Source organism: Solanum lycopersicum, chromosome 1 (genome assembly GCF_036512215.1).
Source record: "Solanum lycopersicum chromosome 1, SLM_r2.1".
In the NCBI taxonomy this organism is placed as follows: Eukaryota; Viridiplantae; Streptophyta; class Magnoliopsida; order Solanales; family Solanaceae; genus Solanum; species Solanum lycopersicum.
This window is the reverse complement of record NC_090800.1, coordinates 78982822-79008902: the sequence shown is the minus strand read 5'-3', so window position 1 is coordinate 79008902 and position 26081 is coordinate 78982822. Positions and strand designations below refer to the sequence as shown.

The window sequence follows — 26081 nt, the reverse complement described above, 5'->3', positions numbered from 1 at the left end:
AAGTACAAAATAATAACTTTACTTAAGACTTAGACAGAGGAGTGGCAAAATTAGCCCATGAAAACACAGGGTGCATATAAGAATAACATATGACTTACTAATGGTGTTGAGGTAAGCCTAACTATTATTTCAACTTATTGTACAACTCATGAAAGGTTCAAAAAATGAAAAATTAAGGAGTCGAGTGCGCAAACAAATGATGGCCCAGTTATGAACAGAAAAAGGCAAATTGAATTTGAACTTTATAGATATATATAACTCGAGTTTGAAATGATTGAAAAGAAAGATTGACTAAATGGAAACTTATAGCTTAAAAGGAACCTCAATGACTTCGACTGTTGGCATGGGTTTATATCATGAGTGGAAATTAACAGTCAAGAGATAGATAGAAATTCGAATTGAGATCAACACAAACCTGCTTATTTGTAGAATTACAATAATTATGGAAAATAATATCAGTCAATGGCTTTCCCTAGTCTTATTGATTGTATTTAGCATCCATGCTTCAGATAGGATGACAAACTAGTTAGTCATTACTGATTCAAGATATGATCATGATGAAGACGTACAATGTAGTGTTTTTAAGCCTCTGCTTCAATAGCAGAAGGCGTTGTCAATGGGCTAAAACCATGTTGAAGGCTTGCTTTCCATACTTTCTGAATATCAAACATCTTGTTACCACATTCATGCTCATTCCAACCTTCCAATGCATGCAGAATCCCGGCTATTCTCCACGCGCTCATCACCCTTCTTGGTAGCCAGTTCTGGAATTATAAAAAAATTAGTCCTGAATGTCCTAAGGACTCATCTAATGTACCATACACAGATATACTCAAATGATTTCTTTCTAACCTCACAAGAGTCTACATTCTCAAGATGTTTTGGGATATTCATAGCTGGTGTGTTGAAATAGAAGCAATCCTTGCGAACTTTCCTTGGTGGAAATTGTGAGAAAGGAATGAATAATGTTCCTTTTGGTGCTTTCAGTTGTTCATCTTCACTCAATTCGTCCCCTACTAGCCATATCTGCAATATAATAATACATACACTTTTAATCAAGAAGTATTCTTTGTTCTTGTTGGGGATATATATATGCAGGGGAGGGGGTATAGTTGATACCTTTGATGCATAAGATTTTGAAGGGACCAAATTAGAAGCAACCTCAGGGTTAAGTAATGCTTTTAATCTCTTGTACTCTTCTCCATCTATCATAACCTGTATAGATAAATTTCAATGAGAAAAGAGACGGAGAAACGAAAATCATTGTGGAGATCAGTATATAGTCAAATATACCTGAGTTCCTCCTTGGCACAAGGTTAGGGCAATGGAGTAAGCAACTTTGGACAAACGGCCTCTAAGTACCACTCGGGAAGTTCCTTTAGGAATGGAGTTTAAGACTACAGCAACAGCTAAACTACTTCCATCCACCACCTTCACTTTCAACTTAGGATGCCTCCTTATGTAAAGCTCACCATTATTATTCACCTGCTTTTCCTGCTACAACATTACATTTGTGTATAATTGTGATTTGAGACATCAATGAGGCATTATTTGATTTTGTATAGTTTTACTTGCCTGATTTAGGAGTCCAAGGCTCAAAACTTTTACGCCTTTCTGATCCGCTTCCATAATTGCTTCCTCAATCAAATTGTTAATAGAATCTCTTTGCCATTGCATAAAGTACTGAACAAAATAAAAGAATTAGGCCAATTGATCTCTTTAACAATATATAACTCAGAACCAACAATAACTTCTTACTTGTATACTATATTTTGGGATAGCCCAAGTTTGTAGTTTGAGATTGCTGAACAAATTTCTCTCAACAACAAATGTGTGACCATAAATCCAAGTAATAAAGAATGACCATAGCGTGACGGGTGATATTAACCAAAAATACCACTTGGAAGTGTGAGGCTTTGAGGCCAAGGATGCAAACCCTAGTCGAAGATGGTAAATCGATTCTGGGGTTGTTAGATGTGTTAGATGCACCACATCAGGCAATTCAGCTTTCCTCTCAAGTGACTTTTCATACAGTGTATCTGAGGACTTATCCACTGTACTATACAGATAGTCATACATTGGCATAAAAAGTGAATAATTTGATCCAAATTGAGTGTGATGTAGTGAGTGGAACCTGTACCATCAAAGAATTCATATTAGTGGTAAAGAATAAAACAGATTGTTCACAAGTAAAAAAATCTTCAGGATTACTTGTCTGCCCATTCAGTCCAACAACGACAACAACATACTCAATGAAATCCCACAAAGCAGGGTCTAGAGAGGGTATATAAATAAAAATTGAAAAACAGGGTCGAAAAGACTCACGAGGGCGTATATATCAAGTACTTGAGAGGGGGAAAGATAGAGAACATCCACTTTGGAATTAGCTCAAAGTTGCAATGACCCATGAGGTTCATGAAATCGAGATAGATGGCATATGCAACCACTGAAGCTATAGAAGCCGTCCCAGTTAATACTGTTGTGACCAACGGAATAAAAAAGAGCGTATAGTATGTTACAATCTCAGCAAATGGATGAATCACAGCTGCCAGCCAAAATAAAAGAAAAAACTGTAAGCATCTGCAGATAGTTGATGGATTGTCTAAATGCTACAAAAGATTTGAAGACGAGTTACCAGTGTGAGGCTCGGTGACAATGGAGGAGTGATGATGGGAATGATAACGAGAGTATAGAAAATGATGGTGCAGAGCTCTGTGAATCCAGTAATAGAGAAATTCTACAGGACCGGTATGGAGCAAGGCAGTTATAATGATCCCATCAATCCTCCATAGAGGCAAGTGATGAGTCTCTGAGAACTTCAGGTATGCAATGTAGAACGCCACTCCATTAAATATAATTTGATCATCCCTACAAGAAAAACGATCCGACTTAAATCAATCATGTCATGTACAATTTATTTTTGCATCTTCTTTTCGTCCCTTGGTTAGGTTCTAATGCTTGCTTTCTTTATTTATACGTCTAATATCTCCTCTGTTTTGCCGATATGAGATTTGTCTAAGGGCTTACATACTCCACCCTCTTCATCATTTCACGAAGGAGATTCAAAATATAAAAAAAGTAAAACACGGAGAATTTTAAAGCTTTTTGAAAAGGGGTTGCTGGGAGTATACGTACCAGTTTGTTTCTCTGTCAACTTGATCGAATTCAATGCTTCTATCAAGAATACGATTATCACCCTTAGCGGATCTGTAGCGAGACAGGGATATCCACATTTGGTGGTGAACCATTCTCATGACTATATAGAGGAATATGAATATGTACGAAAAGTCCCTCTGGCTTTCTTCTTTGCTAATGAAGAATGAGTATATGCTATGACCCACAAATGGTGCCAAAACCAAGTACTTCATCCCAACAACAACGACAACAAAAAAGGAAATGTTAAAAGAGTTAAACAAAAGGTGTTGGATGATGAAGCTATAGTAACTTCATCATCCAACAAAAGATCGTTGCTTCGAAAAAAAATAGCTAAATGTATTAAGCTTGTCAAAATGGAAAAAAATAGTTGGAAATTCAATAAAGAGTACCTTAAAGTTGCCAAGGGATGCCCAAGGCCATTCTGTAAGGATGCCAGGTTTAGTAGCCATGAATCTTTAACTTGTGCTATCTTAAAAGACCCCTGCTTCCACTGCCTTTTGTGTGTGTGAATATATATAGAGGGAATACATTTGCAATCTTTTGCCAACCTTCTCAAACTATATTCCCTTAGGGATAGTTTGACGTGAAGGATAACGTTAAATATTTTATCACTTAATTTGTTGTTTGGCTAGCAAGTTCGAGATAACTTATTTTAGAATTTATAATTAGTATTGGGTAAGTTATCCATTCTCTTGGGTGGTATAGTAATCCGAAATAGCTTGTCCTAGGAAAATATCCCTTTAAACCCCTTTTATATCACTTTTACATTCATGAAGAGTATTTTTGTAAACAAATAAATTATTCTTCAAATTTATTATTTTATATACAATAAACTAAACACTCAATAAAAAATAATATTAGCATAACTTATTCTATCATAACTAATTTCATCATAACTTATCTCATCATGGCTAATCTCATCATAACGTATCTCATCATATGTTGAATCCAAACTAGTTAACTATGCGAGAACAAATCATCCTGTCTAACTACAAGTATCAATCACCTAAATGACATGATTCAAGTGTCAGTGAAATAAGGAGCTTCCTGAGAAGAGTAAGTTGAATCATGTAAGTAGCATGATTTTCTTCGGCTGATCAATTCAAATAGTTAACTATGCGAGACTAAATCATCCTGTCTAACTACAAGTTATTTCATGTTTTTTTTTCCTTTCTTATTACTCTTCCCATTTCAATTTACATGACATAATAATTTGACTTAAGAACATGATTTAAGTATAAAATGATATTCTTTGTTAAAATGTTTTTTGGGACTGAGTGACTAGGGTGGCAAATGGGTGTAAGAAACAGGTCGGAGGTTGTATATGAGTAAATTTAGTACATATATCAATTTGAAACCCAAGCAAATTGAGCTTGAGACTTTCGTGTTGGAGGTCTCAAGTTCGAAATCCATTACTAGCGAAAGCAAGGGGTTTGCCTTTTGAATCGAGTTCGTCACATCAGACTTGCATAGTGCCGGTTACCTCTCCTATGTGGTTTGCAATCTATTGCATAGGAATAAGGTTTTACCCTATGCTCATTCAAAGAATAGTGGCTACAAATTTTTCTTGTCATATATATTATTTTTTTTGAAACCCAAGCAAAGTGAGATGTAATGGTAAATTTCCTTAAAAATTGACTCTCTTGATTAGTGTTTAAATTCATGTTGAACATGAATCTTTCATGTAAACTGCTAAAATAACAAAGTTACATCTAGAAAAATCGAAGGCCCATTCCCAAAGACTAAAAATCAGTTTTCTTATAATGGAATTAGCTTTTCGTATCGAATAAATTATATATTACTGCTTTTTTGAAATTGTGTTTTATTAGTTTATTCACATATTTATACTTTTATCATTTTTTACTTTCTAAATGAAAATTCTGGATCTATCGAGATCTACCTCTGCTTGCGGTAGAATATTTCTTTCACTATTACTAATATATAATTCGTGTATAAATCAATATGAACAGCCATAAAATTCTGCTAATATTAACTTTGATCATCTTAAATGACCTCATTCCCGTGTATTATGTGATTTGTCCTCTTTACGAAGTCAAATTGAAATTATAATCATTTTTGTAAATAATTAACTTTGATCATCTTAAATTTCATCAATTCTGTTTATTATGTGATTTGTCCTCTTAATATTTATATGAAAAACTTGAAATTGAAATTATAATCATTTTCGTAAATAAATAGCAAGTGCATAATTTTAAGATAATCTATTTATGTATTTTAGAATATAGTTGAGTAGTCAATAAAATGGTTGAAAACTATGAAGTTTAAGGAATTATCTGGTACGTATTGATGCTGGGCATCCTATAAAATTAATTGAGGTGCACGAAAATTGACCTGAAAATCATAATCATTAAAAAAAAAAATCTATTTATGTTTGAAATTCAAAATTTGTTCTTGATTAACACTAAATAACTACTCAATAGTCACTACTCCATTGATAAACTTCCTAGAATAGTCAACTTCCTTACAAATATTATAGAGAAAAATGCTCTAATCAACACAACGTAAACCACACCCAGCCGTTTATTTCCATTTTACTGCAAAAAGTTGATAATGGGTCGATCCATATGTAAAATGGGTGGGTTAAATAGGGCGGGTACTTAGGGTGGACCAGGCAAAAAATGAATTAGAATGGCTATCATCAAAAGTGTGACCAAGTTAGGGGATAATTAACTAGGAACTACCTCTACAAATAGATTGTGCTAACTAATTGAGCTATTTATGTGTTAACTAATTGAGATATTAATGTGTGTGACACTCCTAGTACACTAGGTATCAAAATTACCTCGTAAAATCATAATCAGATCATATTTAAACATAATAATATACTTACTTATTTTATTAACCGAAACAAATTGAACCAATAAAAATGTTATTGATTTGTTGTTATTGGGTTAACGTTTTTTTTATTTTTTATTTTTTTAAAAAACTATTGGGTTATCGATTTGGTATTGATTTTTAATATTGAATTATTGGGTAAACAGATAACCCATTAAAACTAATAATTTACTACTTTTATTTGTACATAAATATTATTTATTAATTTCATTATCTTACTAGTGAAGTATTATATTTGTCCTTTAGCCTTCAATTTACACCTCAAAATGACTCCGAGTTCATAATTTCACATTATACAAAAGTAAAAACTTTATTCTTCTTAATTTCTCTTTGTGTTACACTTGGATCATTTTTTTCATGTTTGTTATTATTGTTTCTATTTTATGAGCATTTGTAAATATACATTATTGTGTTTTCGCATCAAATTTATTAGAAAAGTCATATCTTTGTTTTATAAGTATTTTCTTATTGGCTAAATCGAAAATCAAACCGTTAAGGACCAAAATCGATAAACCAAAAGTCAATAAGAAAACATCTTACATGATTTGATTATTGATTTAACATATTTAAAAACTAAAAATCTATAAACCCAATCAATAATGCATAAAATCGAATCGAACTAACTGATTCGTATCCCTACTTTAAATCCCTTAATTTAAAATTATTTTAAACCCGAATTGATATATAACACAAATTAACTGATTGAACTTTTTATCTATAAGACAATGACCGTTTATTTTTTGATATGTTTTCATAGTCATAATTAAAGGAGAAAGTATTTATTAGATACTCAAACAAATTCTGGATTTAACATTAAGTATATTAAAAATTTCTTAGTACGTAGCTTCTTTCTTAGTTCTCGGCTTAATTAAGCATTTTTACATGGATGAGATGATTATTGAAACATGGAAATAAAAAAATTATCTGATACAATTATATTGAGCTTACTCATTAAAATATTGTTTTGACTAAATAAAAATTTATTATTTATCGTGTAAATGAGGGGTAGGTTGTGTTAAATGTGAGAATTCTCCTTGGTTGTGTAATTAATTATTGCAACTGAGTTTCATTTTGGTTAATTTGAGCTTGAGGGATGAACATTTGGCCATTGAACTGAAGAACATAACAGTGATAACCAAAAATGCATCAATATTTTGAAGTTTTTTGATTTCTTCAATGATTTTGATTTAATATACGAAAATATTTAAGTTCACAATCAAATATTTTCAAATATATATACATATAATTTGAGCAAAAGTTATTAAACTATGAAATTTGTACCCGACACAACATTTCACGTAATTCAACAGTAAATTTGATCATTTTTTTGCTAGGAAAAAGGCCACGTATTGACATGCAACACCTAGTGCTATACACTATTAATAGCCAACATATATCTTTTATCCCTATATTTGTTTGCGTAAGAACTTATGAAACGTGACAAAATCAATTTAGAGTCGGTTTGGTACGATATGTTTTCAATTTTTTCATGTTTGATTGGAATAAAATTTTGGAATTTTTTTTTAAATTAATTTGTTTTTCTCAAAATTAAGGAAAATGATTTTCCTTCAAAAATTAAGAAAAACATTTTTCAAAACTCTCCTCAAATGCCCCAAACACCCACCCATCACCAGCCAGCCCCCCATTTCACCCCTCCCAAAAAATTAATTTTGCTTTTCAAAATATTTTTAACTTCAAAATTTTATTTTTAAACTTCTACCCCTTCCCCGTCCAGCCCCCCACCCACTCCAAAACCCCTAAAATTTTTTTTTTTTTAAAAATACGATCAACTTCAAAAATTTATTTTTTCACTCCTACCCCCTTCCCCTGCCTCCCTCCACTACCCCCATCCCAACCCCACCACCACCACTACCCCCCCCCCCATCCCAACCCCAACCCCACCACCACCACTACCCTCAAAAAATAATAATTTTATTTTTAAAAAATATTTTCAATTTCATAAATTATTTTTTACTCTTGGTAAAAATATTTTTCTAGTTACCAACCAAACATGAAAAATAAGTTCAATGTCTATTTATTTTCCAGGAAAATAGTTTCCATGGAAAACATTTTCCTCGCACCAAACACACCCTTAATCTTAAATTGCCTATAACTCCGTCCTAATATGACTCTTTTGTATCTAAACCACATCAATTCAATTTTATTATCTCCACAAAAATCTTCTTTCTAAATATTTCAAGAAATTCATATTTTCTTCCTTATATGTTGTTATGAAGGTTATAAATTGTAGCCTATTATTTAAAATTAATTAGTTATAATAGAAAAAGTTTTAATAGCTCAATTAATCTGTTACATTTAAACACTCACCTTATTAATAAAAATTTGCTTTCTAATCTTATAATTTTCTCCTCTATTTCTTTTTAGAAGGTGAATTACGACTTTATCAATTGACATCTAGGATTTATAGCTTATGCTAGTAATAATTGTGCGTGCACTAATAAAAGGGAGTCGCCACCTATATTTATTAAACTTAAGATGTTAAATTAGATTAGGCAAGGACCAAAAAAAAAAATCAAATACAATTGTTATTTTTGGATCAATTTCTGTGGCATTTATTTTTATAATTAAAAAGAATTTAACTTTAGAGTTTCTACTTTTTTTTTAATAAAAAAATTTATATATATATATAATTTAAATTTTGTGCTTAGTCAAATCATTCCACATAATTTGAAAAAGAATTAGGCAGAAAAATAAAGAAAACAATTGACGGTCTTTAAGTAACGAAAAAGAACAAACTTATCCTTGAATCATGCAAAATTAAATAAAATTACACTCAATTATTTCAGATGTCCAATAATAGTTATTCACTATTGACTTGACACATCTCTTAAAAATAATAAATAATGGAGTAATATTACTATGTTATCCTTTGATTTTATTAAGTTTAATGTATTAAAAAATGTGTTAGATAATAAATAATATTTAATAGCAAAGATAAAATAAATATAAAAACTAAATTATCTCTTAATTATTTAAATTAAATAAATATTATTGGATGGAAAGAAAAATAGTTTGATCTGAAAAGACTCTTCCGCTTATGATTTGGACTACAGATATCTATAGTATTACTTAATTGGTCACTACGTCCTTTTACCTAATAAGTGTAGTATTATTTTTCTTTTAAATCACAGTACGCCCGATAAAATATAAAGAACAAAGAATTTGATTAATATTTCTTTTCTTTTAAAACCACATTAACTAATAAATAAGTAGGAAATAAGTTTTTTTTTCATTTATATATCTCATTTATCAATGAAACTAAAATACCTACATATACTTTTTTAACTGCTAATATATATTACGTAAATTAAGATTATAGCAATTTTATCGTAAATTTTATTTAAATAACAATAAAAACAATTCTAATAAAATGGATAATGTTTGTATGTGTAAAGGTTTTTACAATTGAAGTAGAATAAGTATTTACAAATGGAAAAATTATTATTGGGAAAATAATATTATTTAAAAAGAAAAACTATATACTAATGTGTTTAAAGGATATTTTAACCTATTTAAATAACAATAACTATATTTTTCAATGAATTGAATTCATTTTTATTCAATTTGATCATAGTTGGAGTATTTTCTTATCTCTTTTAGTTTAATTTAAGAAAAAACATCTTAAATATATCTGAATTTTGATTGAAATTATTACTACGATATCAAATTTGAAAATGACCTTTTACCTCTCATACATTATTCAATAGTGTATTTCAAAAGATATGTACCTGTTCAGGTGACATAAAAAATATTGTATAAATATACTTAATAATGTGTCTATGTGAATAAATGTATACATTTAAAATATATTATTAAATAAAGTAAAAATTGTTATAAATTCATTGAATGAGTGGATAGTCCATAAGGTTGGTACATGAACAACCATTCATATTCACTAGGTTACATGAACCTTTTTAGATAAGAATGTACCTATTTATTATGATACTTAATATGGTGACCTTTGGAGTTGTTCATTCACTATTGTAATATAGATACATATGAGATTTGCATACACTTGAATAAGAAGAAAGTCTTATCTTCCATCTTACTCCTCTTGTCTTCATCTCTTTATATTTATATTGTCATGAGCTTGATTTTATAACACGTTATCAGCACGAGTCTCTAGCCAATTAAGATTGAGTTTTACTTTTTCTTTAACTCATGTTTTGGTTGATCTCGTTATGAAGATCAAATTATTATATGTATAAAATCAGGTATGTATTTTCTAGAATATTTTTATGATTTAGAATAAAATAGTATTCAGTCACTAACAATTATCAGGAACTGAAGACATATACTACTATTGGTTGAATATGACATGCTATACAAAATTTCTTAAATAGAAGAAGGTATAAAATTTTAATAGCATGAATTTGAATGTAATTTTGATTGTTTTGAAAGACTCAAAGGATGAGTCATGTTGTACTTCGATTTATTATACCGTTGGTTAAGGGTAAGACGATGGATTCAAGTTTCATCGCACCAAAAGGGTAAGACATCAGGTTAAAGTCCAGATGCACCATAATGAAAAATATTTGAGGATAAGACGATAGATTCAAGTTCTATCGCACCAAAAGGGTAAGACATCAATTTGAGTTTTGATGCACCGTGATTGGGTTCAAGTCCCATAGAATTATGGCGTAAAACGCCTTATATGGATAAGACATTGAGTTTGAGTCAATGCACCATAATGATGATATAATGATGACTAGGCTTTGATGAAAAGTCTTGAAATTCGTTCTATTGAGTTTGCTTCATTCCTTGAAAAGAATGTGGTAGCAACATGTAATAACTCTGAAATTTGCCTGTTAACTTGCTCCATTCAATCATACGAATGTGGTAGCAGTGAATGTTAGTCTGAAAGATGACAAATGATTAATGATATGAATAAGGGCGTGGAGGGACATAAATATAATAGTCATCATTGTGGTAATTATAAAAGGAAGAACACTATGGGTTCTCCAAATAGTCCTTCAAAATGTGAAGGCAGTTTTCATTATCAAAATGGTATGAAAGGACATTGGACTTGTGAATGTTATCGACCCAATAATTTATAAATCCTCCATCAAAAGACAAGAAGATAAAGTGATGGTACACTTGATCTTTCAAAGTGATGTTGAGGTGTGTCATGGAAATATGATGAATTTTAAAGCCATGACAATGTGCTTATAATGCAAATTTATGAAGTACATATAAATAATTAGTCCAATCCTTGAAGAGAATGTGACTTGTAATGAGTATCGTGAATACTCGACCATTCTATAAGAGAATGGGTCCAGATGTGATAAAATCATTATGGGTTGGATATATGTCACAACTCACCTCTATGGAAGGTTTGAGAAAAAATGATACATGTCACTTCTCATCTTTACGGGAGATTTGAGAGGAAATAAATTTTATTTGGCAGAAATGGCTAATTGTATTGAACGGTTTATATGTCACTATGGTATGAACTACCGAAAGGGCAAAAGAAAGAAATAGTTCTTGCCTATAAGGGTTGTGGTCATTATTGTGTGGCAATACAAATTTGTCATTGGTTGTGTACCTATGGTACAACAAAAGTAGAGCAAGAAAGACGTCTTGCTCGTAATGACTTTGACCATGACAATAATAATATAATTTCCTCCTTGAAGGAGATGCTCACCATAGGGATAGTGTCATGCAATATGTCATAGTACACAAAATTAATTGCAAGCTCTAACGAGTTGTGCTATTATAAGAGGAATAATATTGGGGTTGTAGTAAGTCTCAAAAGAAACTTTTTAAGTTTCGGATGAATGAAAATAAATATTGAGACTATAAATCACTACAACCGAAGAGGGTTATAAATGTTTATGTAAAAGATTACCCCACTTTTCCTCTTGTTTGTTCCATACAAACATGTACATGCTGATGAAATCACATGTAAAAGTAAATTATAAGTGTACTAAAATAAAGATCAGTTGGCATGACTGATTGACCATTTCGATTAAATGTGATGCAAACGTGATTGAGAATTCAGGTGACTTATATGATGAAGAAATAAAGATTCTTCAAGAATTCTCTTGTGTTGCTTGTTCTCTTGATAAAATGATCATTGTACCAGCTAAGATCGGGACTGTAATCTCCTAAAATTTTTGGAACATATAAAAGGGTGAATATGGGCCCGTTCACCTGTCATGTGGATCATTTGCAACTATATGATTAATGCATCTATGCGATGGTCACATGTATTTTGTTGTCAACTTACAAATTGGTTTTTGTAAGGTTGAAATAGTTCCAAACTATGAAATTATATTGATAATGCTGGTTGATTTAGCAGAAATTGTATGCCTCCAATTATAGCTAAATCATGGTTATGAGAACAAAACTCCCAAATAAGATTTGGTATGAGATAATTTTGTTTAACATGTAGCAACACATGTATGCATCAAACCAACAAGGTTTCCCCATTAAAATTGGTTCAGGAACCATATAATTTTCATCTAAAATGTTGAATGTGCGGTTATGATTTTAATTACTCCACCACGCACAAAGATGAACTTCCAAATAAGGTTGGAATGAATGTTAGATTTTCTAACATTAGGGGGAGAGATGATTGACAGCAGAAAATTATGTGTGAGGTTAATTATGAATTATCTAGATCCTCGTTAAAATAAATATGTGAACTTAAAGTTCAAGGGATAATTCAGTTGCATAATGTTGCAAATCAGTTGCCAGATGAATGCACTGACCCTATGATATAATTCAGCTGCAAATGCTCCAATGTGAAGTCCTCGAAGGACAGAGTCTATGATACGCCGGAAGCGTAATAGACCAATCGATTCCAAATATAAAATTCCTTGAAGAAGGAAGGAGCAAATGATCAATATGGTCATGATAATGAGGCAAGTGCTATAAAAGAGCACATTGACATAACAATTCATAAAATCTTGAAAAAGGTTCAGGTACTTGAAATAATGAAAAATGAAAAGATCTCGATAAGTTATGTCTTGTTGGAATTGATATTAAATAACCGTCGACGGTATCTTTGATATGAGGTAGCGCTCAATGATATAAATTGTGATGAGGATCTTGAATTCAAATCTGTCATATAGTGTGAACAGATAAATGGTTGGCCAAGTAAAATGCACAATTCAAGTATATTTTGTTTCACTTAGAAAAGTGACATTTTGGACTGGTAGTCCATAAATCAAGGTATAATGTCAGTGGGGTACAAATAAATTATTATGCGATAGTATAATCGTAAGATATCAAATACGGTTTGTGCCTTGGGGCATAAAGGTTTATCGCAAAAATCCTGACATTAGTGGAGATGTTTTCTCCTTTGGTGGATGAAATGAGGTTTGTTTTGATCTGGCAACATATGAAAACTTGAATGCAATCGAGGTGTCTGAAGCATATAAGAGTTTGAAAGAAAATTTTCCAATAAAGCTTCAAGAATCCTTATATGGATTGAAATAGTCAAGGAAGAAAAAGGGTACAAAAGAATTACCCTAATTTTCCTTGTATTTTTATGAAAAGGTCTTGGTAAGACAAAATTTTGTCTAGACCTACAGATTGTTAATTTGACAAATAAAATATTTGTCTAGCAGTGTACATACACTGAAAAATTTTGATGCAATTTTATGTGGATATATCGCATTCATTGAGTACCCCAATGATTATGAGATCACTTGACATAAATGATGATTCAGTTTGATCTCAAAAGAAGGATGAAGAGTTTCTTGGTGATGAAACTCTATCTTGGTGCAATCAGGGCACTAGTGCATCTTACTAACAATATTTGACCAGATATTTGTTTTGCAGTAAATTTACTAGCAAGATTCAGTTTCTCCCCGATAAAGGACATTGAAATGGTGTTGAATACATGATTGAATATCCTCAAAGGACCATAGTTATGGGCTTATTCTATTCCGAGGAATCCAAAACAAAATTGATTGGTTACGCAGATGCAGAATATTTATCTGATCCGCATAAAGTTCTATCTCAATCACGCTATGTGTTTGGATGTGGAGGCACAATAATATCCTGGGGATCAATGAAGCAAATGTTGCTCTGCAGAAATAAAAGTCCTTTATGAAGCAAGTCAAAAGCACGTCTGGTTGAGATAAATGACACACCATATTCAAGAAATGTGTGGTTTTTCTTTAAAAAAAGAATATACCAACCACAATGTACAAAGATTGGAGACATCATCACAAGAAATCAAGTGATGTTTTAATCAGGGGGAGTACAATACGCGTTGCACTCTTTTTCCCTTGATCGAGGTTTTTTCCCACTGGGTTTTCCTGGCAAGGTTTTTAATGAGGCAACAAATAGTGCGTATCAAAAGATATGTGTACTCTTTTTCCTTCACTAGAATTTTTTCCCACAGGGTTTTTCCTAGTAAGGTTTTAACGAGGCACATTATCTATGGACATCTAAGGGGGAGTGTTATAAATTCATTGAATGAGTGGATAGTCCATAAGGTTGGTACATGAACAACCATTCATATTCACTAGGTTACATGAACCTTTTTAGATAAGAATGTACCTATTTATTATGATACTTAATATGGTGACCTTTGGAGTGATTTCTCACTCTATAAATAGGGTTGTTTATTCACTATTGTAATATAGATACATATGAGATTTGCATACACTTGAATAAGAAGAAAATCTTATCTTCCATCTTACTCCTCTTGTCTTCATCTCTTTATATTTATATTGCCATGAGCTTAATTTTATAACAAAAATACATTATTAAATATTAATTGTAACAGTAATTTCGAATAAAATTGAAATATTTTTTAGAGCATTTTCCCTTTAATTTAACTTGGGACATTTTGATGATTTCATCTCTGTCTTCTCTGGTTTACGCAAAAATAACTTATATTTTAGTGTCTTTGATAGAAACCCTTTTATTAATGGAGTAATTTTATTTAGGTGGGTTGCAACAGCTCCTGATATCATATAATTCAAATGTGCTCTTCTCCGGCGGTTCTCAATTGCTTCGTCGTTCTGGTAAAGCTTCACTTCAATTTTCTTTGTGATTTGTTTCTAATTTGCTGTTTTTGATTTCCTCATATGCGATTTTTTTCCTTCATTCATAATGACTTACTTTTCATCAATTCTCTTTGAATTCTCATAACTTGGTTAGTTGTGTGTACCAATCGGTTATTGTAAACCATTTCTCACTATGTTTGTACGGAGTTGGGTTTGGGAGGAGAGAATTGACCACAGACAGTTGATCTTAAGCCAAATATTAATAAGAGGCCTTAAAATTCAAATCTTATTTGTGATTAGCATTGTACATACTTTTTTTTTTATATGTAGGACAAATTTTATTGAGTGAACTTCTATACCTTAGAGCAACAGAATAAATCTGTTGCACAAAGCTTTAAAGTCACCACTGATCCAAGTTTTGATAGTAAATGGAGCAGTCTATATGTAGTCTAAACCCGATTAAGCAGCGGATATCTTGGTTAATGGGCAAAAACCATGTTTGAGGCTAGCTTTCCACACTTTTTGAGTATCAAGTATCATGTCACCACATTCATGCTCATTCCAACCTTCCAATGCATGCAAAATTCCAGCTATTCTCCAGGCACTCATCACTCTTCTTGGCAGCCAATTCTAGATTCAAAATGTAAAATCACACTCATTTAAGATCAAATTAGTATAGAGAAATTAAGGAAAATTGAATAATCTTTTCTAACCTCACAAGAGTCTACATTTTCAACATGTTTTGGAGCAATCATGGCTGGTGTGTTGAAATAGAAACAATCCTTGCGAACTTTCCTCGGTGGGAATTGTGAATAAGGAATGAATAATGTTCCTTTTGGTGCTTTCAATTGCTCATCTTTGCTCAATCCATCCCCTACTAGCCATGTCTGCAATGTAATACTTCAATTAAGAGTCTCTTTTATAGAAAGGAGACATACATGACATGTTGGGGAAGATTCTTTTCTATATTTTGACTTTCACGAAGTCCAAAGTTGTTCGAACCTCAACATATTGGGTTAAGATATTGACGAGGGAGGGGCAGGTCCAAGGAAATGTAACAAATATGTCTAGATTTAGAGTAGTATATTTCAATCTGTTTCTGGTTTATACCTTTGAAACATTATAACTTTTTGAGAGGACCAAATTAGTTGCAGCCTCTGGGGTAAGCTTTGCTTTAAGTCTCTTGTAATCTTCTTCATCCAACGTGACAACCTATACATAGAAAATTATGATGAATGAGAGAATAGAAAACCAAAACTGGGGAAGGAGATTAATAGTCAATTATACCTGAATTCCTCCTTCGCACAAGACAAGAGCAATGGAGTTAGCAACTTTGGAAAAACGACCTCGAAGGACAACTTGAGAAGTTCCTTTAGGAATGGAATTGAGAACCACGGCCACAGCTAGGCTACTTCCATCAACCACCTTCACTTTCAACTGAGGATGCCTCCTTAGGTGAAGTTCTCCGTTATTATTCAGTTGCTCTTCCTGGAAAGTTACATTTGAAATAATGCATAAATATGAACTGACCCTCTTTAATTGGTTCAACCTACAAACATTGATATAGGATGAGGGGTGAATTTTTTAAAAAATCTTTCTGTCCATAATAACAGTATGTTGAGATTGCTTACGGAACATTTTGCTATAAGCCTGCAAGATAATTACTAGTTAAGAATAGATTGTGCATTGTTCTCATAGATAAATAAGGATGGGTATTATAAGGCTTTTTAGACATATATTTTGACTTGCCTGATTTAAGAGTCCAAGGCTCAACACTTTTATGCCTTTTTGATCTGCTTCAATGATGGCTTTCTCGATCATATTGTTAATACTCTCTCTTTGCCATTGCATAAAGTACTGCAACGAAATCAAAAAACAAGTCAAATTACTAATCCCTTTAAAAAAAAGACCTGCAAAATGTAACCCAATCTTCAATAATGATAGCTTAATTACTTGTACGCGATACTTTGGAATAGCCCAAGTTTGTAATTTGAGATTCTTGAACAAGTTTCTCTCAACAACAAATGTGTAATCATAAATCCATGCAAGCATTATTGACCATAGTGTGACGGGCCACATGAACAACATATACCACTTAGAGGCGTGAGGCTTTGAGGCCAGCGATGCAAATCCTATTCGAAGATGGTAGATGGATTCTAGGGTTGTTAGATGTGTAAGGTGCACCACATCTGGCACTTCAGCTTCTCTCTCAAGTGACTTCTCATACAATGTGTCCGATGACTTGTCCACTGTATCGTAGATATAGTCATAGAGTGGCATGAAAAGGCAATAATTTGTTCTGAATTGGGTGTGATGTAGTGAGTGGTACCTGTGCCATCAAAACATTGATATTAACGGTAATAGAATAAATAATCACAAATTCAGAGCTTCAGTTATTACTGACTATAGGAAAAAGTTCATTTGAAAGAAACATTAATTTCCATTGTCTCTATTTATTTCCCCGAGTAGCTAAAGTTTAATAATAACTGTCTAATTAGAGACATTGTTGTATAAAGCATCGCGGAGAAAAAAATTCAAAATACAGGGCAAGAATTTTTAACTCACGAGGGGGTATACATGAAGTACTTGAGAGGGGGAAAGACAGAGAACATCCACTTAGGAATTAGCTCGAAGTTGCAATGGCCCATGAGGTTCATGAAATCAATATAGATGATATAAGCACCAATTGAAGCTATAGAAGCAGTCCCGGTGAATAATGTTGTGAATACAGGTAAGCCAAAGAGTGTATAATATGCTAGTATCTCAACAAAGGGATGAACTACAGCTGCCAAAAATAAAATAAAAATAACTTTGTAAACCATACAAGTTGGTAATTGATTGGTAAAATTGCACTATATATCCCCCGTTAGTTATGCCATGTGACTTACTGTATGACTTGACAATAGTATATAACTGAGTTACTTTTTTAGATTTTTTCTTCTTCAAAATTGCAACTACTACTTACCGAAGATCAATTTCAAATTAGTTAAAGAAGAACTAACATGGTCACTTGCATCTTCTCCAGGATTGATCAGATCTAATTAATCAAAGTGATGGAAAACAATTTTGAAGACAAATTACCACTGATTGGCTCAGTAACAATGGAGGAGTGGTGATGCGAATGGTATCGAGAGTAGAGAAAATGATGATGCAGAGCTCTGTGTAGCCAATAATAGAGGAACTCTACAGGACCAATATGAAGCAAGGCAGTTATAACGATCCCATCGGTCCTCCACATAGACATGTGATGAGCTTGTTCCAGAATCAGGTATCCGATATAATATACCAACCCAAAAAGTATGATCTCATCATCCCTACAAAACAATCATTTGATTTTGCATTGTCCTTTCGTTTTGTTAAATCCCTTGTATCTACAAAAAGTGAAAAATGAAGGTACCTACCAGTTGCTTTCTCTGTCAACTTGATCAAATTCGATGCTTTTATCAAGAATTCGATTATTCCCGTTTGCTGTCCTGTAGCGGGAGAAAGATATCCATGTCTGGTAGTGAACCATTCTGAAGAGAGTTAATGGGAGTAGGAGTATGTAGAACAAGTCCCTCTCACTTTCATCTTTGCTCATGAAGAATGTGTATATGCTGTGACACGCAAATGGTGCCAATACCAAGTACTTCATCATCCCAACAAATCATTTTTGAAAAATAAAAAATGTTAGCACAAGTGACGTTGTAATATGTACGTGGTACGTTTACTATAGAGTTGCGCTAATTAGTGATATCTTTTTGCCATAAATGATAGTAGAAAAGAGTATATATGGATTCTGATAATTGTTAAGTGTGTACCATTACTAGAGTAATCATATTGGATCATGATCTTTAAGTTTATGGATTCTGATATTTGTTAATGTACTTATTTACTGGATTTCTTAATAAACATACTAAGTTTGGATCAAAGTTACTGGTTCTCGTAGCTTCTGCCCTGCAATTTTTTACCATAAAATGATAGTAAGAAAAGTATACCTTGAAGTCGCCAAAACGTGTCCATGGACAGTTAGTGAGAATGCCAGGTTTATTTGCCATTGTTTTGTTCAAGTGCTTCTAGCTTTGCCACAACTTTTGTGTAAAAGCTTTTGCTTCAACGGCCTTTATATACGTATAGAATTCTACTATATGTATATATTAGGGGCATACACGCGCGCATATATATATATATATATATATATATATATATATATATATATATATATTTCCTATTTACCCTATTATAATTAAACTACTTCAAACTCGATTTATCTACATGTACCTTCCTGTTATAGCAAGTAGAGATGACAATGGAGCGAAGATGGGTTAAGCTTAATCCGTAATATAGAATCTACTAAACCTATATATTAGGAGCATGCACATATAAATATATAGTTCGTATTTACCCTATTAAAATTAAAGTACTCCAACGTCTATGCAGCTACATGTGCCTTTCTGTTATAGCAAGTAGGATGGCAATGGGGCGGGAGGGGGCAGGCTGAGCTAAATCCGTAAAAATTTTACTCGGTCCATAATAATAATTTTTTTTTTAATTTTCAACCCGCCTCATATAAACCCGTCCTACATAATTTTTATAATATTTTCTTTTTTTAATTAAGTTTGATACTAAAAATTACATTTCTAAAAATAAATTTATTTTTCATTAAGTTATATTAGTTTAATTGATAATGACTTTAAATTCATTTTTCAAACGTCAATTGAAAAACATGTAAGAAATTGTATTATTTTTTATTGAACCATTTTCATTTAGCATATTGAATATATAAATGTTTTAAAGAAATTATCTTAATAAATAATATTCTATCACTTTTATATGTAAAAAGTTAATAGTAAATTTAAACCCACATGAAATCACATATATATGTAACTCACCCTGCACTAATTTTCAAAAAAGAATCAACTTCAACCGATCCCGCATCCCTCCCGCCCCCCAACTTTAAATTCGTCCCGCTCCACCCCGGATAATCTTAAACTCACTTTGCCGCTCTATTCCATTTTCATCCCTAATAACAAGAACTTGCGTTAATTAAGTTACTAATTTCACTATATAACGACAACTTACGTGTAATTATTTTCAAGCTGATTTCATAGCGCAAGATCTTACTTTTTTTTATATCGCATATTATATACTCCATTCGTAATGATTCTTTCCTTTTTTTTTAGCAATACTTTAACTTCGGATTGTGTAATGTTTAAGACCACAAATTAAAAAAATATTTCTTTTGTTACATTTAACAATTGACATAATGTTAATTTAAAATCACAAAATTAATTTTTTTTCTTATATTATATAAAAAATTAAATAAATTCATTTCACGTATAATGGCTCAAAATTATTATCTTAAAAGATCATCTTTCCTTCTTAATTTCAATATTTCTTCTATGGAAAATGACTTTTGTCAATAATTACTGTTCAATTTTCTTGATAGGACGTAGAAATAGATATAAGCAACTATATGAGTCCCACCTAACTCTATATAGATTATGCGAACATTAATTGTGTGTTTGCGTGGAAAGTTAGATTATTTGACGGAAAAATCCTTTTGGTCATAAACATTTGGCCATAATTTAACAAAAATGATATAATGAGATGTTTACATTGTAAGATATTTTAACATTAGCTTCTGGTTGGTTGTTGCTGCACCACCGTGAAATTAGCAAAATCATATACATAGCACCATTGTTGTATGAAATTTATCCTCCTAAATTAGCGAGTGATAATTCAGTTACAGAATTCATTTTTATTTGTTTTAGGTATAAAATAAAATAAAATAAAATCAGTATGTTTTTTACCTGCATAATACATAATAATATACCTTTTAATTTGATCTCATTTCATATTTATATTCTTTTAACTTTTTGTATGCATAAATAGACACTTAAATTTGTGTAAAGTTGAACAAATCGTATGTGATATGTTACATAACAATATGCAACATATGACTCATGTATACAAGTTTAAATATTTACTTATGTATGTATATCCAAAGTTGAAGGGCATAAATACGATATAAAATTAAGTTAAATTAAATGAACAGTTTATATATTATGTCATTTTCAAATAATAATTTTATTAAATTTCTAACTTCGGTTACCTTCTGTTAAGTACAAGGATCAAATATTTGGAAAAGAAAACTTACTTGCATCAGTGTTTAATCAAACTAATATAAAATATATTATTACATGATTTAATAAAGTAAAATAAACTATGAACTTAATACATGAATTCATGTATTGACTTGATATAAACATCAGGTTAGTAGATCGCTAAAGCATTTAGATTAATAACACGGGACTAAAATAGGAATATGATAATAAATCAAGTACCCAAATTGCTATTTTTTTCCTGCATAACCATAGAAAATTGCATTCGTGTTCTCCAGTTTCAAATTTTTGTTGATCCTTTATCGCTCTTCTCTGTGTAAAGGCCGTCTGGTTCCGTGCAAATTTGCCCGTTTTCTCCCATTTCTGGTAAGCTTCATCAACTTAAGCTTCTTTTTGGCCTGCATTTTGTATGCAAATAGTTTCCTCTTGAAATTATGTGTGATTTGGTTTATTTGTTTCTGTTCTCTTCATTTTATTTCGTTTTGAATATTTTTCATTGGTTTTGTTATGAATTTAATTCGAAATTGTAAGTTCATCACAGTCGATGTTTTGGGATTATATGATTTTCGATTATGCTAGTAGAGCTCATTAATGTAACCAATTGTCACAATGTCGGTAGGGGTAGGCTTGGGAGCATGGACCCGGGAAGGGGGATAGCTCAATGGAGTAGGTGGTCTTAAACCCTATTCTTAGTTAGATACGTATCTCAAACCTACCGATTATATGTTCTAGTAGAGGCTAATATTGTGCTTACTTGTGTTAACCCAACGAAATGGTAAATTTTATTGAGCAACAAAATACAGTAGATCCCAGATTCAATAATAGAACCAGCAGTTTATCTATAGTAGTAGTATAATTTTAGCCCTTTGATTAAGCAGCAGAAATCTTAGTTAATGAGCAAAAACCATGACTGAGACTAGCTTTCCACACTTTTTCAACATCAATCATCGTGTCACCACAATCATGCTCATTCCAACCTTCCAATGCATGCACAATTCCAGCTATTCTCCACGCACTCATCACTCTTCTTGGTAGCCAGTTCTAGAATTAAAACAAACTCACTCATGAATTTCTTTGATTCTGAAAAGCCGTCAAATTAGTATAGAGAAATTGATAACACTAAAGGATCTTTTCTAACCTCACAAGAGTCTACATTTTCAAGATGCTTTGGAGCAATCATAGCTGGTGTGTTGAAATAGAAGCAGTCCTTGCGAACTTCTCTTACTGGAAATTGTGAGAAGGGAATAAATAGTGTTCCTTTTGGTACTTTCAACTGCTCATCATCACTCAATCCATCCCCTACTAGCCATGTCTGCAATATAATATTTCAATCAAGAGCCTCTTTTTAAACCCAGAATGGTTCAAACCTCAACATAATGATAAAACTTTGGGTTAGGAGATCTAGGAGGGAGGGGGAGGTGCAAGGAAATGTTATAAATGGTAATTTTGGTTTATACCTTTGAAACATTATAAGATTTCGAGAGGACTAAATTAATTGCAGCCTCAGGGGTAAGTTTTGCTTTAAGTCTCTTGTAATCGTCTTTGTTTAACGTGACAACCTATATATTGAAAATTATGTTGAATTAGATAAAACCAAAAATGATGTAGGAGATTAATAGTCAAATATACCTGAATTTCTCCTTGGCACAAGGCAAGGGCAATGGAGTTAGCAACTTTGGACAAGCTACCTCGAAGGACAACTTGGGAAGTTCCTTCAGGAATGGAGTTTAGGACCACAGCAACCGCTAAGCTACTTCCATCTACCACCTTCACTTTCAACTGAGGATGCCTCCTTAGGTAAAGTTCTCCGTTACTATTCAGTTGCTCTTCCTGGAAAGTTACATTTGAAATAAAGCATAAATATGAACTGACCCTCTTTAATTGGTTCAACCTACAAACATTGATATAGGATGAGGGGTGAATTTTTTTAAACTCTTTTTCTCCATAATAACAATATGTTGAGATTGCTTACGGAACATTTTGCTATAAGCCTGCAAGATAATTACTAGTTAAGAATAGATTGTGCATTGTTCTCATAGATAAATAAGGATGGGTATTATAAGGCTTTTTAGACATATATTTTGACTTGCCTGATTTAAGAGTCCAAGGCTCAACACTTTTATGCCTTTTTGATCTGCTTCAATGATGGCTTTCTCGATCATATTGTTAATACTCTCTCTTTGCCATTGCATAAAGTACTGCAACGAAATCAAAAAACAAGTCAAATTACTAATCCCTTTAAAAAAAAGACCTGCAAAATGTAACCCAATCTTCAATAATGATAGCTTAATTACTTGTACGCGATACTTTGGAATAGCCCAAGTTTGTAATTTGAGATTCTTGAACAAGTTTCTCTCAACAACAAATGTGTAATCATAAATCCATGCAAGCATTATTGACCATAGTGTGACGGGCCACATGAACAACATATACCACTTAGAGGCGTGAGGCTTTGAGGCCAGCGATGCAAATCCTATTCGAAGATGGTAGATGGATTCTAGGGTTGTTAGATGTGTAAGGTGCACCACATCTGGCACTTCAGCTTCTCTCTCAAGTGACTTCTCATACAATGTGTCCGATGACTTGTCCACTGTATCGTAGATATAGTCATAGAGTGGCATGAAAAGGCAATAATTTGTTCTGAATTGGGTGTGATGTAGTGAGTGGTACCTGTGCCATCAAAACATTGATATTAACGGTAATAGAATAAATAATCACAAATTCAGAGCTTCAGTTATTACTGACTATAGGAAAAAGTTCATTTGAAAGAAACATTAATTTCCATTGTCTCTATTTATTTCCCCGAGTAGCTAAAGTTTAATAATAACTGTCTAATTAGAGACATTGTTGTATAAAGCATCGCGGAGAAAAAAATTCAAAATACAGGGCAAGAATTTTTAACTCACGAGGGGGTATACATGAAGTACTTGAGAGGGGGAAAGACAGAGAACATCCACTTAGGAATTAGCTCGAAGTTGCAATGGCCCATGAGGTTCATGAAATCAATATAGATGATATAAGCACCAATTGAAGCTATAGAAGCAGTCCCGGTGAATAATGTTGTGAATACAGGTAAGCCAAAGAGTGTATAATATGCTAGTATCTCAACAAAGGGATGAACTACAGCTGCCAAAAATAAAATAAAAATAACTTTGTAAACCATACAAGTTGGTAATTGATTGGTAAAATTGCACTATATATCCCCCGTTAGTTATGCCATGTGACTTACTGTATGACTTGACAATAGTATATAACTGAGTTACTTTTTTAGATTTTTTCTTCTTCAAAATTGCAACTACTACTTACCGAAGATCAATTTCAAATTAGTTAAAGAAGAACTAACATGGTCACTTGCATCTTCTCCAGGATTGATCAGATCTAATTAATCAAAGTGATGGAAAACAATTTTGAAGACAAATTACCACTGATTGGCTCAGTAACAATGGAGGAGTGGTGATGCGAATGGTATCGAGAGTAGAGAAAATGATGATGCAGAGCTCTGTGTAGCCAATAATAGAGGAACTCTACAGGACCAATATGAAGCAAGGCAGTTATAACGATCCCATCGGTCCTCCACATAGGCATGTGATGAGCTTGTTCCAGAATCAGGTATCCGATATAATATACCAACCCAAAAAGTATGATCTCATCATCCCTACAAAACAATTGTTTAATTTTACATTGTCCTTTCGTTTTGTTAGATCCCTTGTATCTACAAAAAGTGAAAAATGAAGGTACCCACCAGTTGCTTTCTCTGTCAACTTGATCAAATTCGATGCTTTTATCAAGAATTCGATTATTCCCCTTTGCAGTCCTGTAGCGGGATAAAGATATCCATGTCTGGTAGTGAACCATTCTGAAGAGAGTTAATGGGAGTAGGAGTATGTTGAACATGTCCCTCTCACTTTCATCTTTGCTCATGAAGAATGTGTATATGCTGTGACACGCAAATGGTGCCAATACCAAGTACTTCATCATCCCAACAAATCATTTTTGAAAAATAAAAAAATGTTAGCACAAGTGACGTTGTAATATGTACGCGATACGTTTATTATAGAGTTGCATTAAGCTAACTAGTGATATCTTTTTGCCATAAATGATAGTAGAAAAGAATATATGTGGATTCTGATAATTGTTAGTGTGTACCATTACTAGAGTAATCATATTGGATCCATGATCTTTAAGTTTATGGATTCTGATATTTGTTAATGTACATATTTACTGGATTTCTTAATAAATATACTAAGTTTGGATCAAAGTTACTGGTTCTCGTAGCTCCGTCCCTGCAATTTTTTTACCATAAAATGATAGTAGGAAGAGTATACCTTGAAGTTGCCAAGACCTGCCCATGGCCAGTCAGTGAGAATGCCAGGTTTAGCAGCCATTTCTTTTGTTCAAGTGGTTGTAGGCTTGTAGCTTTGTGTGTGTTCTCCAAAAAGCTTCTGCTTCAACGGCCTTATATAGAACAATTCTACTACTATGTGTTTATTGGGGGTGGCATGCATATTTACTACTATTTACCTTTAACTTACATTATTGTCAGTACTACAAAATCTGTGTAGTTGTACCTGCCTGTTAGAGCAAGAAAGTCGAGTAAAGCCACTAATTTCACTTTTTAAGTACGGCTGACTTATAATTGTTTTTAAGTTTGATTTGATGACGTAAGAATTAATTAAAACTCTTTTGCACTGCTGTGTATAGAAGTTAAATTCTATTCACTATTTTTATATATATTTTTCTTTTACCGTAGAAGCGGATAAAAGATTTGGAGTTGTGCACTTCAAGTTAATATACGATAATAACTATGTTTACCATTATAGTATCGATTACATTGACAACCTCACTCCACTTATCTATTTTCTTTTAAAGTGTGTAACTATCTCATCTATTAGTTTAAGCTATTAGAGATAACACATTTTTATTATTTAATTATATTCTCAACACCCCCTCACATGCGGGCCTGATTCTTTATAGTAGG

At 32.4% G+C, this 26081-nt stretch overlaps 3 protein-coding genes and 2 long non-coding RNA genes across 9 annotated transcripts; 2 read left to right on the top strand and 3 right to left on the bottom strand.

The window, feature by feature from the left end:
* Positions 1-398: 398 nt before the first annotated feature.
* Positions 399-3882, bottom strand: LOC101267647 (very-long-chain aldehyde decarbonylase CER1-like). 3 transcript variants are annotated; one of them, XM_004229647.5, is made up of 10 exons: positions 3546-3882; positions 3136-3362; positions 2636-2868; positions 2326-2545; positions 1759-2134; positions 1576-1683; positions 1294-1494; positions 1120-1215; positions 853-1026; positions 399-764 (listed from the first exon to the last, which is right to left on the bottom strand). In XM_004229647.5, the coding sequence occupies exons 1-10, from the start codon at positions 3603-3605 to the stop codon at positions 582-584; spliced, it is 1878 nt and encodes a 625-aa protein (XP_004229695.1). In that variant the 5' UTR covers positions 3606-3882; the 3' UTR covers positions 399-581. The 3 variants fall into 3 exon arrangements, with proteins under 3 accessions (XP_004229695.1, XP_025887228.1, XP_069143012.1); XM_026031443.2 differs by having other exon boundaries at positions 1294-1497; positions 3546-3720; XM_069286911.1 differs by having other exon boundaries at positions 1294-1485; positions 3546-3713.
* A 10018-nt stretch (positions 3883-13900) lies between these two features.
* LOC138337223 (uncharacterized) lies at positions 13901-18910 on the top strand. The gene is made up of 2 exons (XR_011210714.1): positions 13901-15017; positions 18025-18910. It is a non-coding gene; the product is annotated as an uncharacterized lncRNA (long non-coding RNA).
* Positions 15398-19106, bottom strand: LOC101253677 (very-long-chain aldehyde decarbonylase CER1-like). 2 transcript variants are annotated; one of them, XM_069286890.1, is made up of 10 exons: positions 18977-19106; positions 18401-18627; positions 18081-18313; positions 17565-17784; positions 16953-17328; positions 16745-16856; positions 16287-16483; positions 16110-16211; positions 15713-15886; positions 15398-15629 (listed from the first exon to the last, which is right to left on the bottom strand). In XM_069286890.1, exons 1-10 carry the CDS (start codon positions 19034-19036, stop codon positions 15459-15461), a joined length of 1872 nt encoding a protein of 623 aa, XP_069142991.1. In that variant the 5' UTR covers positions 19037-19106; the 3' UTR covers positions 15398-15458. The 2 variants fall into 2 exon arrangements, with proteins under 2 accessions (XP_069142991.1, XP_069142998.1); XM_069286897.1 differs by having other exon boundaries at positions 17577-17784.
* A 2135-nt stretch (positions 19107-21241) lies between these two features.
* LOC138337220 (uncharacterized) lies at positions 21242-25361 on the top strand. Its single transcript, XR_011210711.1, has 4 exons — positions 21242-21469; positions 22712-22900; positions 24470-24712; positions 24805-25361. It is a non-coding gene; the product is annotated as an uncharacterized lncRNA (long non-coding RNA).
* LOC138337218 (very-long-chain aldehyde decarbonylase CER1-like) lies at positions 21858-25588 on the bottom strand. 2 transcript variants are annotated; one of them, XM_069286883.1, is made up of 10 exons: positions 25429-25588; positions 24846-25072; positions 24526-24758; positions 24010-24229; positions 23398-23773; positions 23190-23301; positions 22733-22929; positions 22561-22662; positions 22242-22415; positions 21858-22144 (listed from the first exon to the last, which is right to left on the bottom strand). In XM_069286883.1, exons 1-10 carry the CDS (start codon positions 25486-25488, stop codon positions 21974-21976), a joined length of 1872 nt encoding a protein of 623 aa, XP_069142984.1. In that variant the 5' UTR covers positions 25489-25588; the 3' UTR covers positions 21858-21973. The 2 variants fall into 2 exon arrangements, with proteins under 2 accessions (XP_069142984.1, XP_069142989.1); XM_069286888.1 differs by having other exon boundaries at positions 24022-24229.
* Positions 25589-26081: the final 493 nt, after the last annotated feature.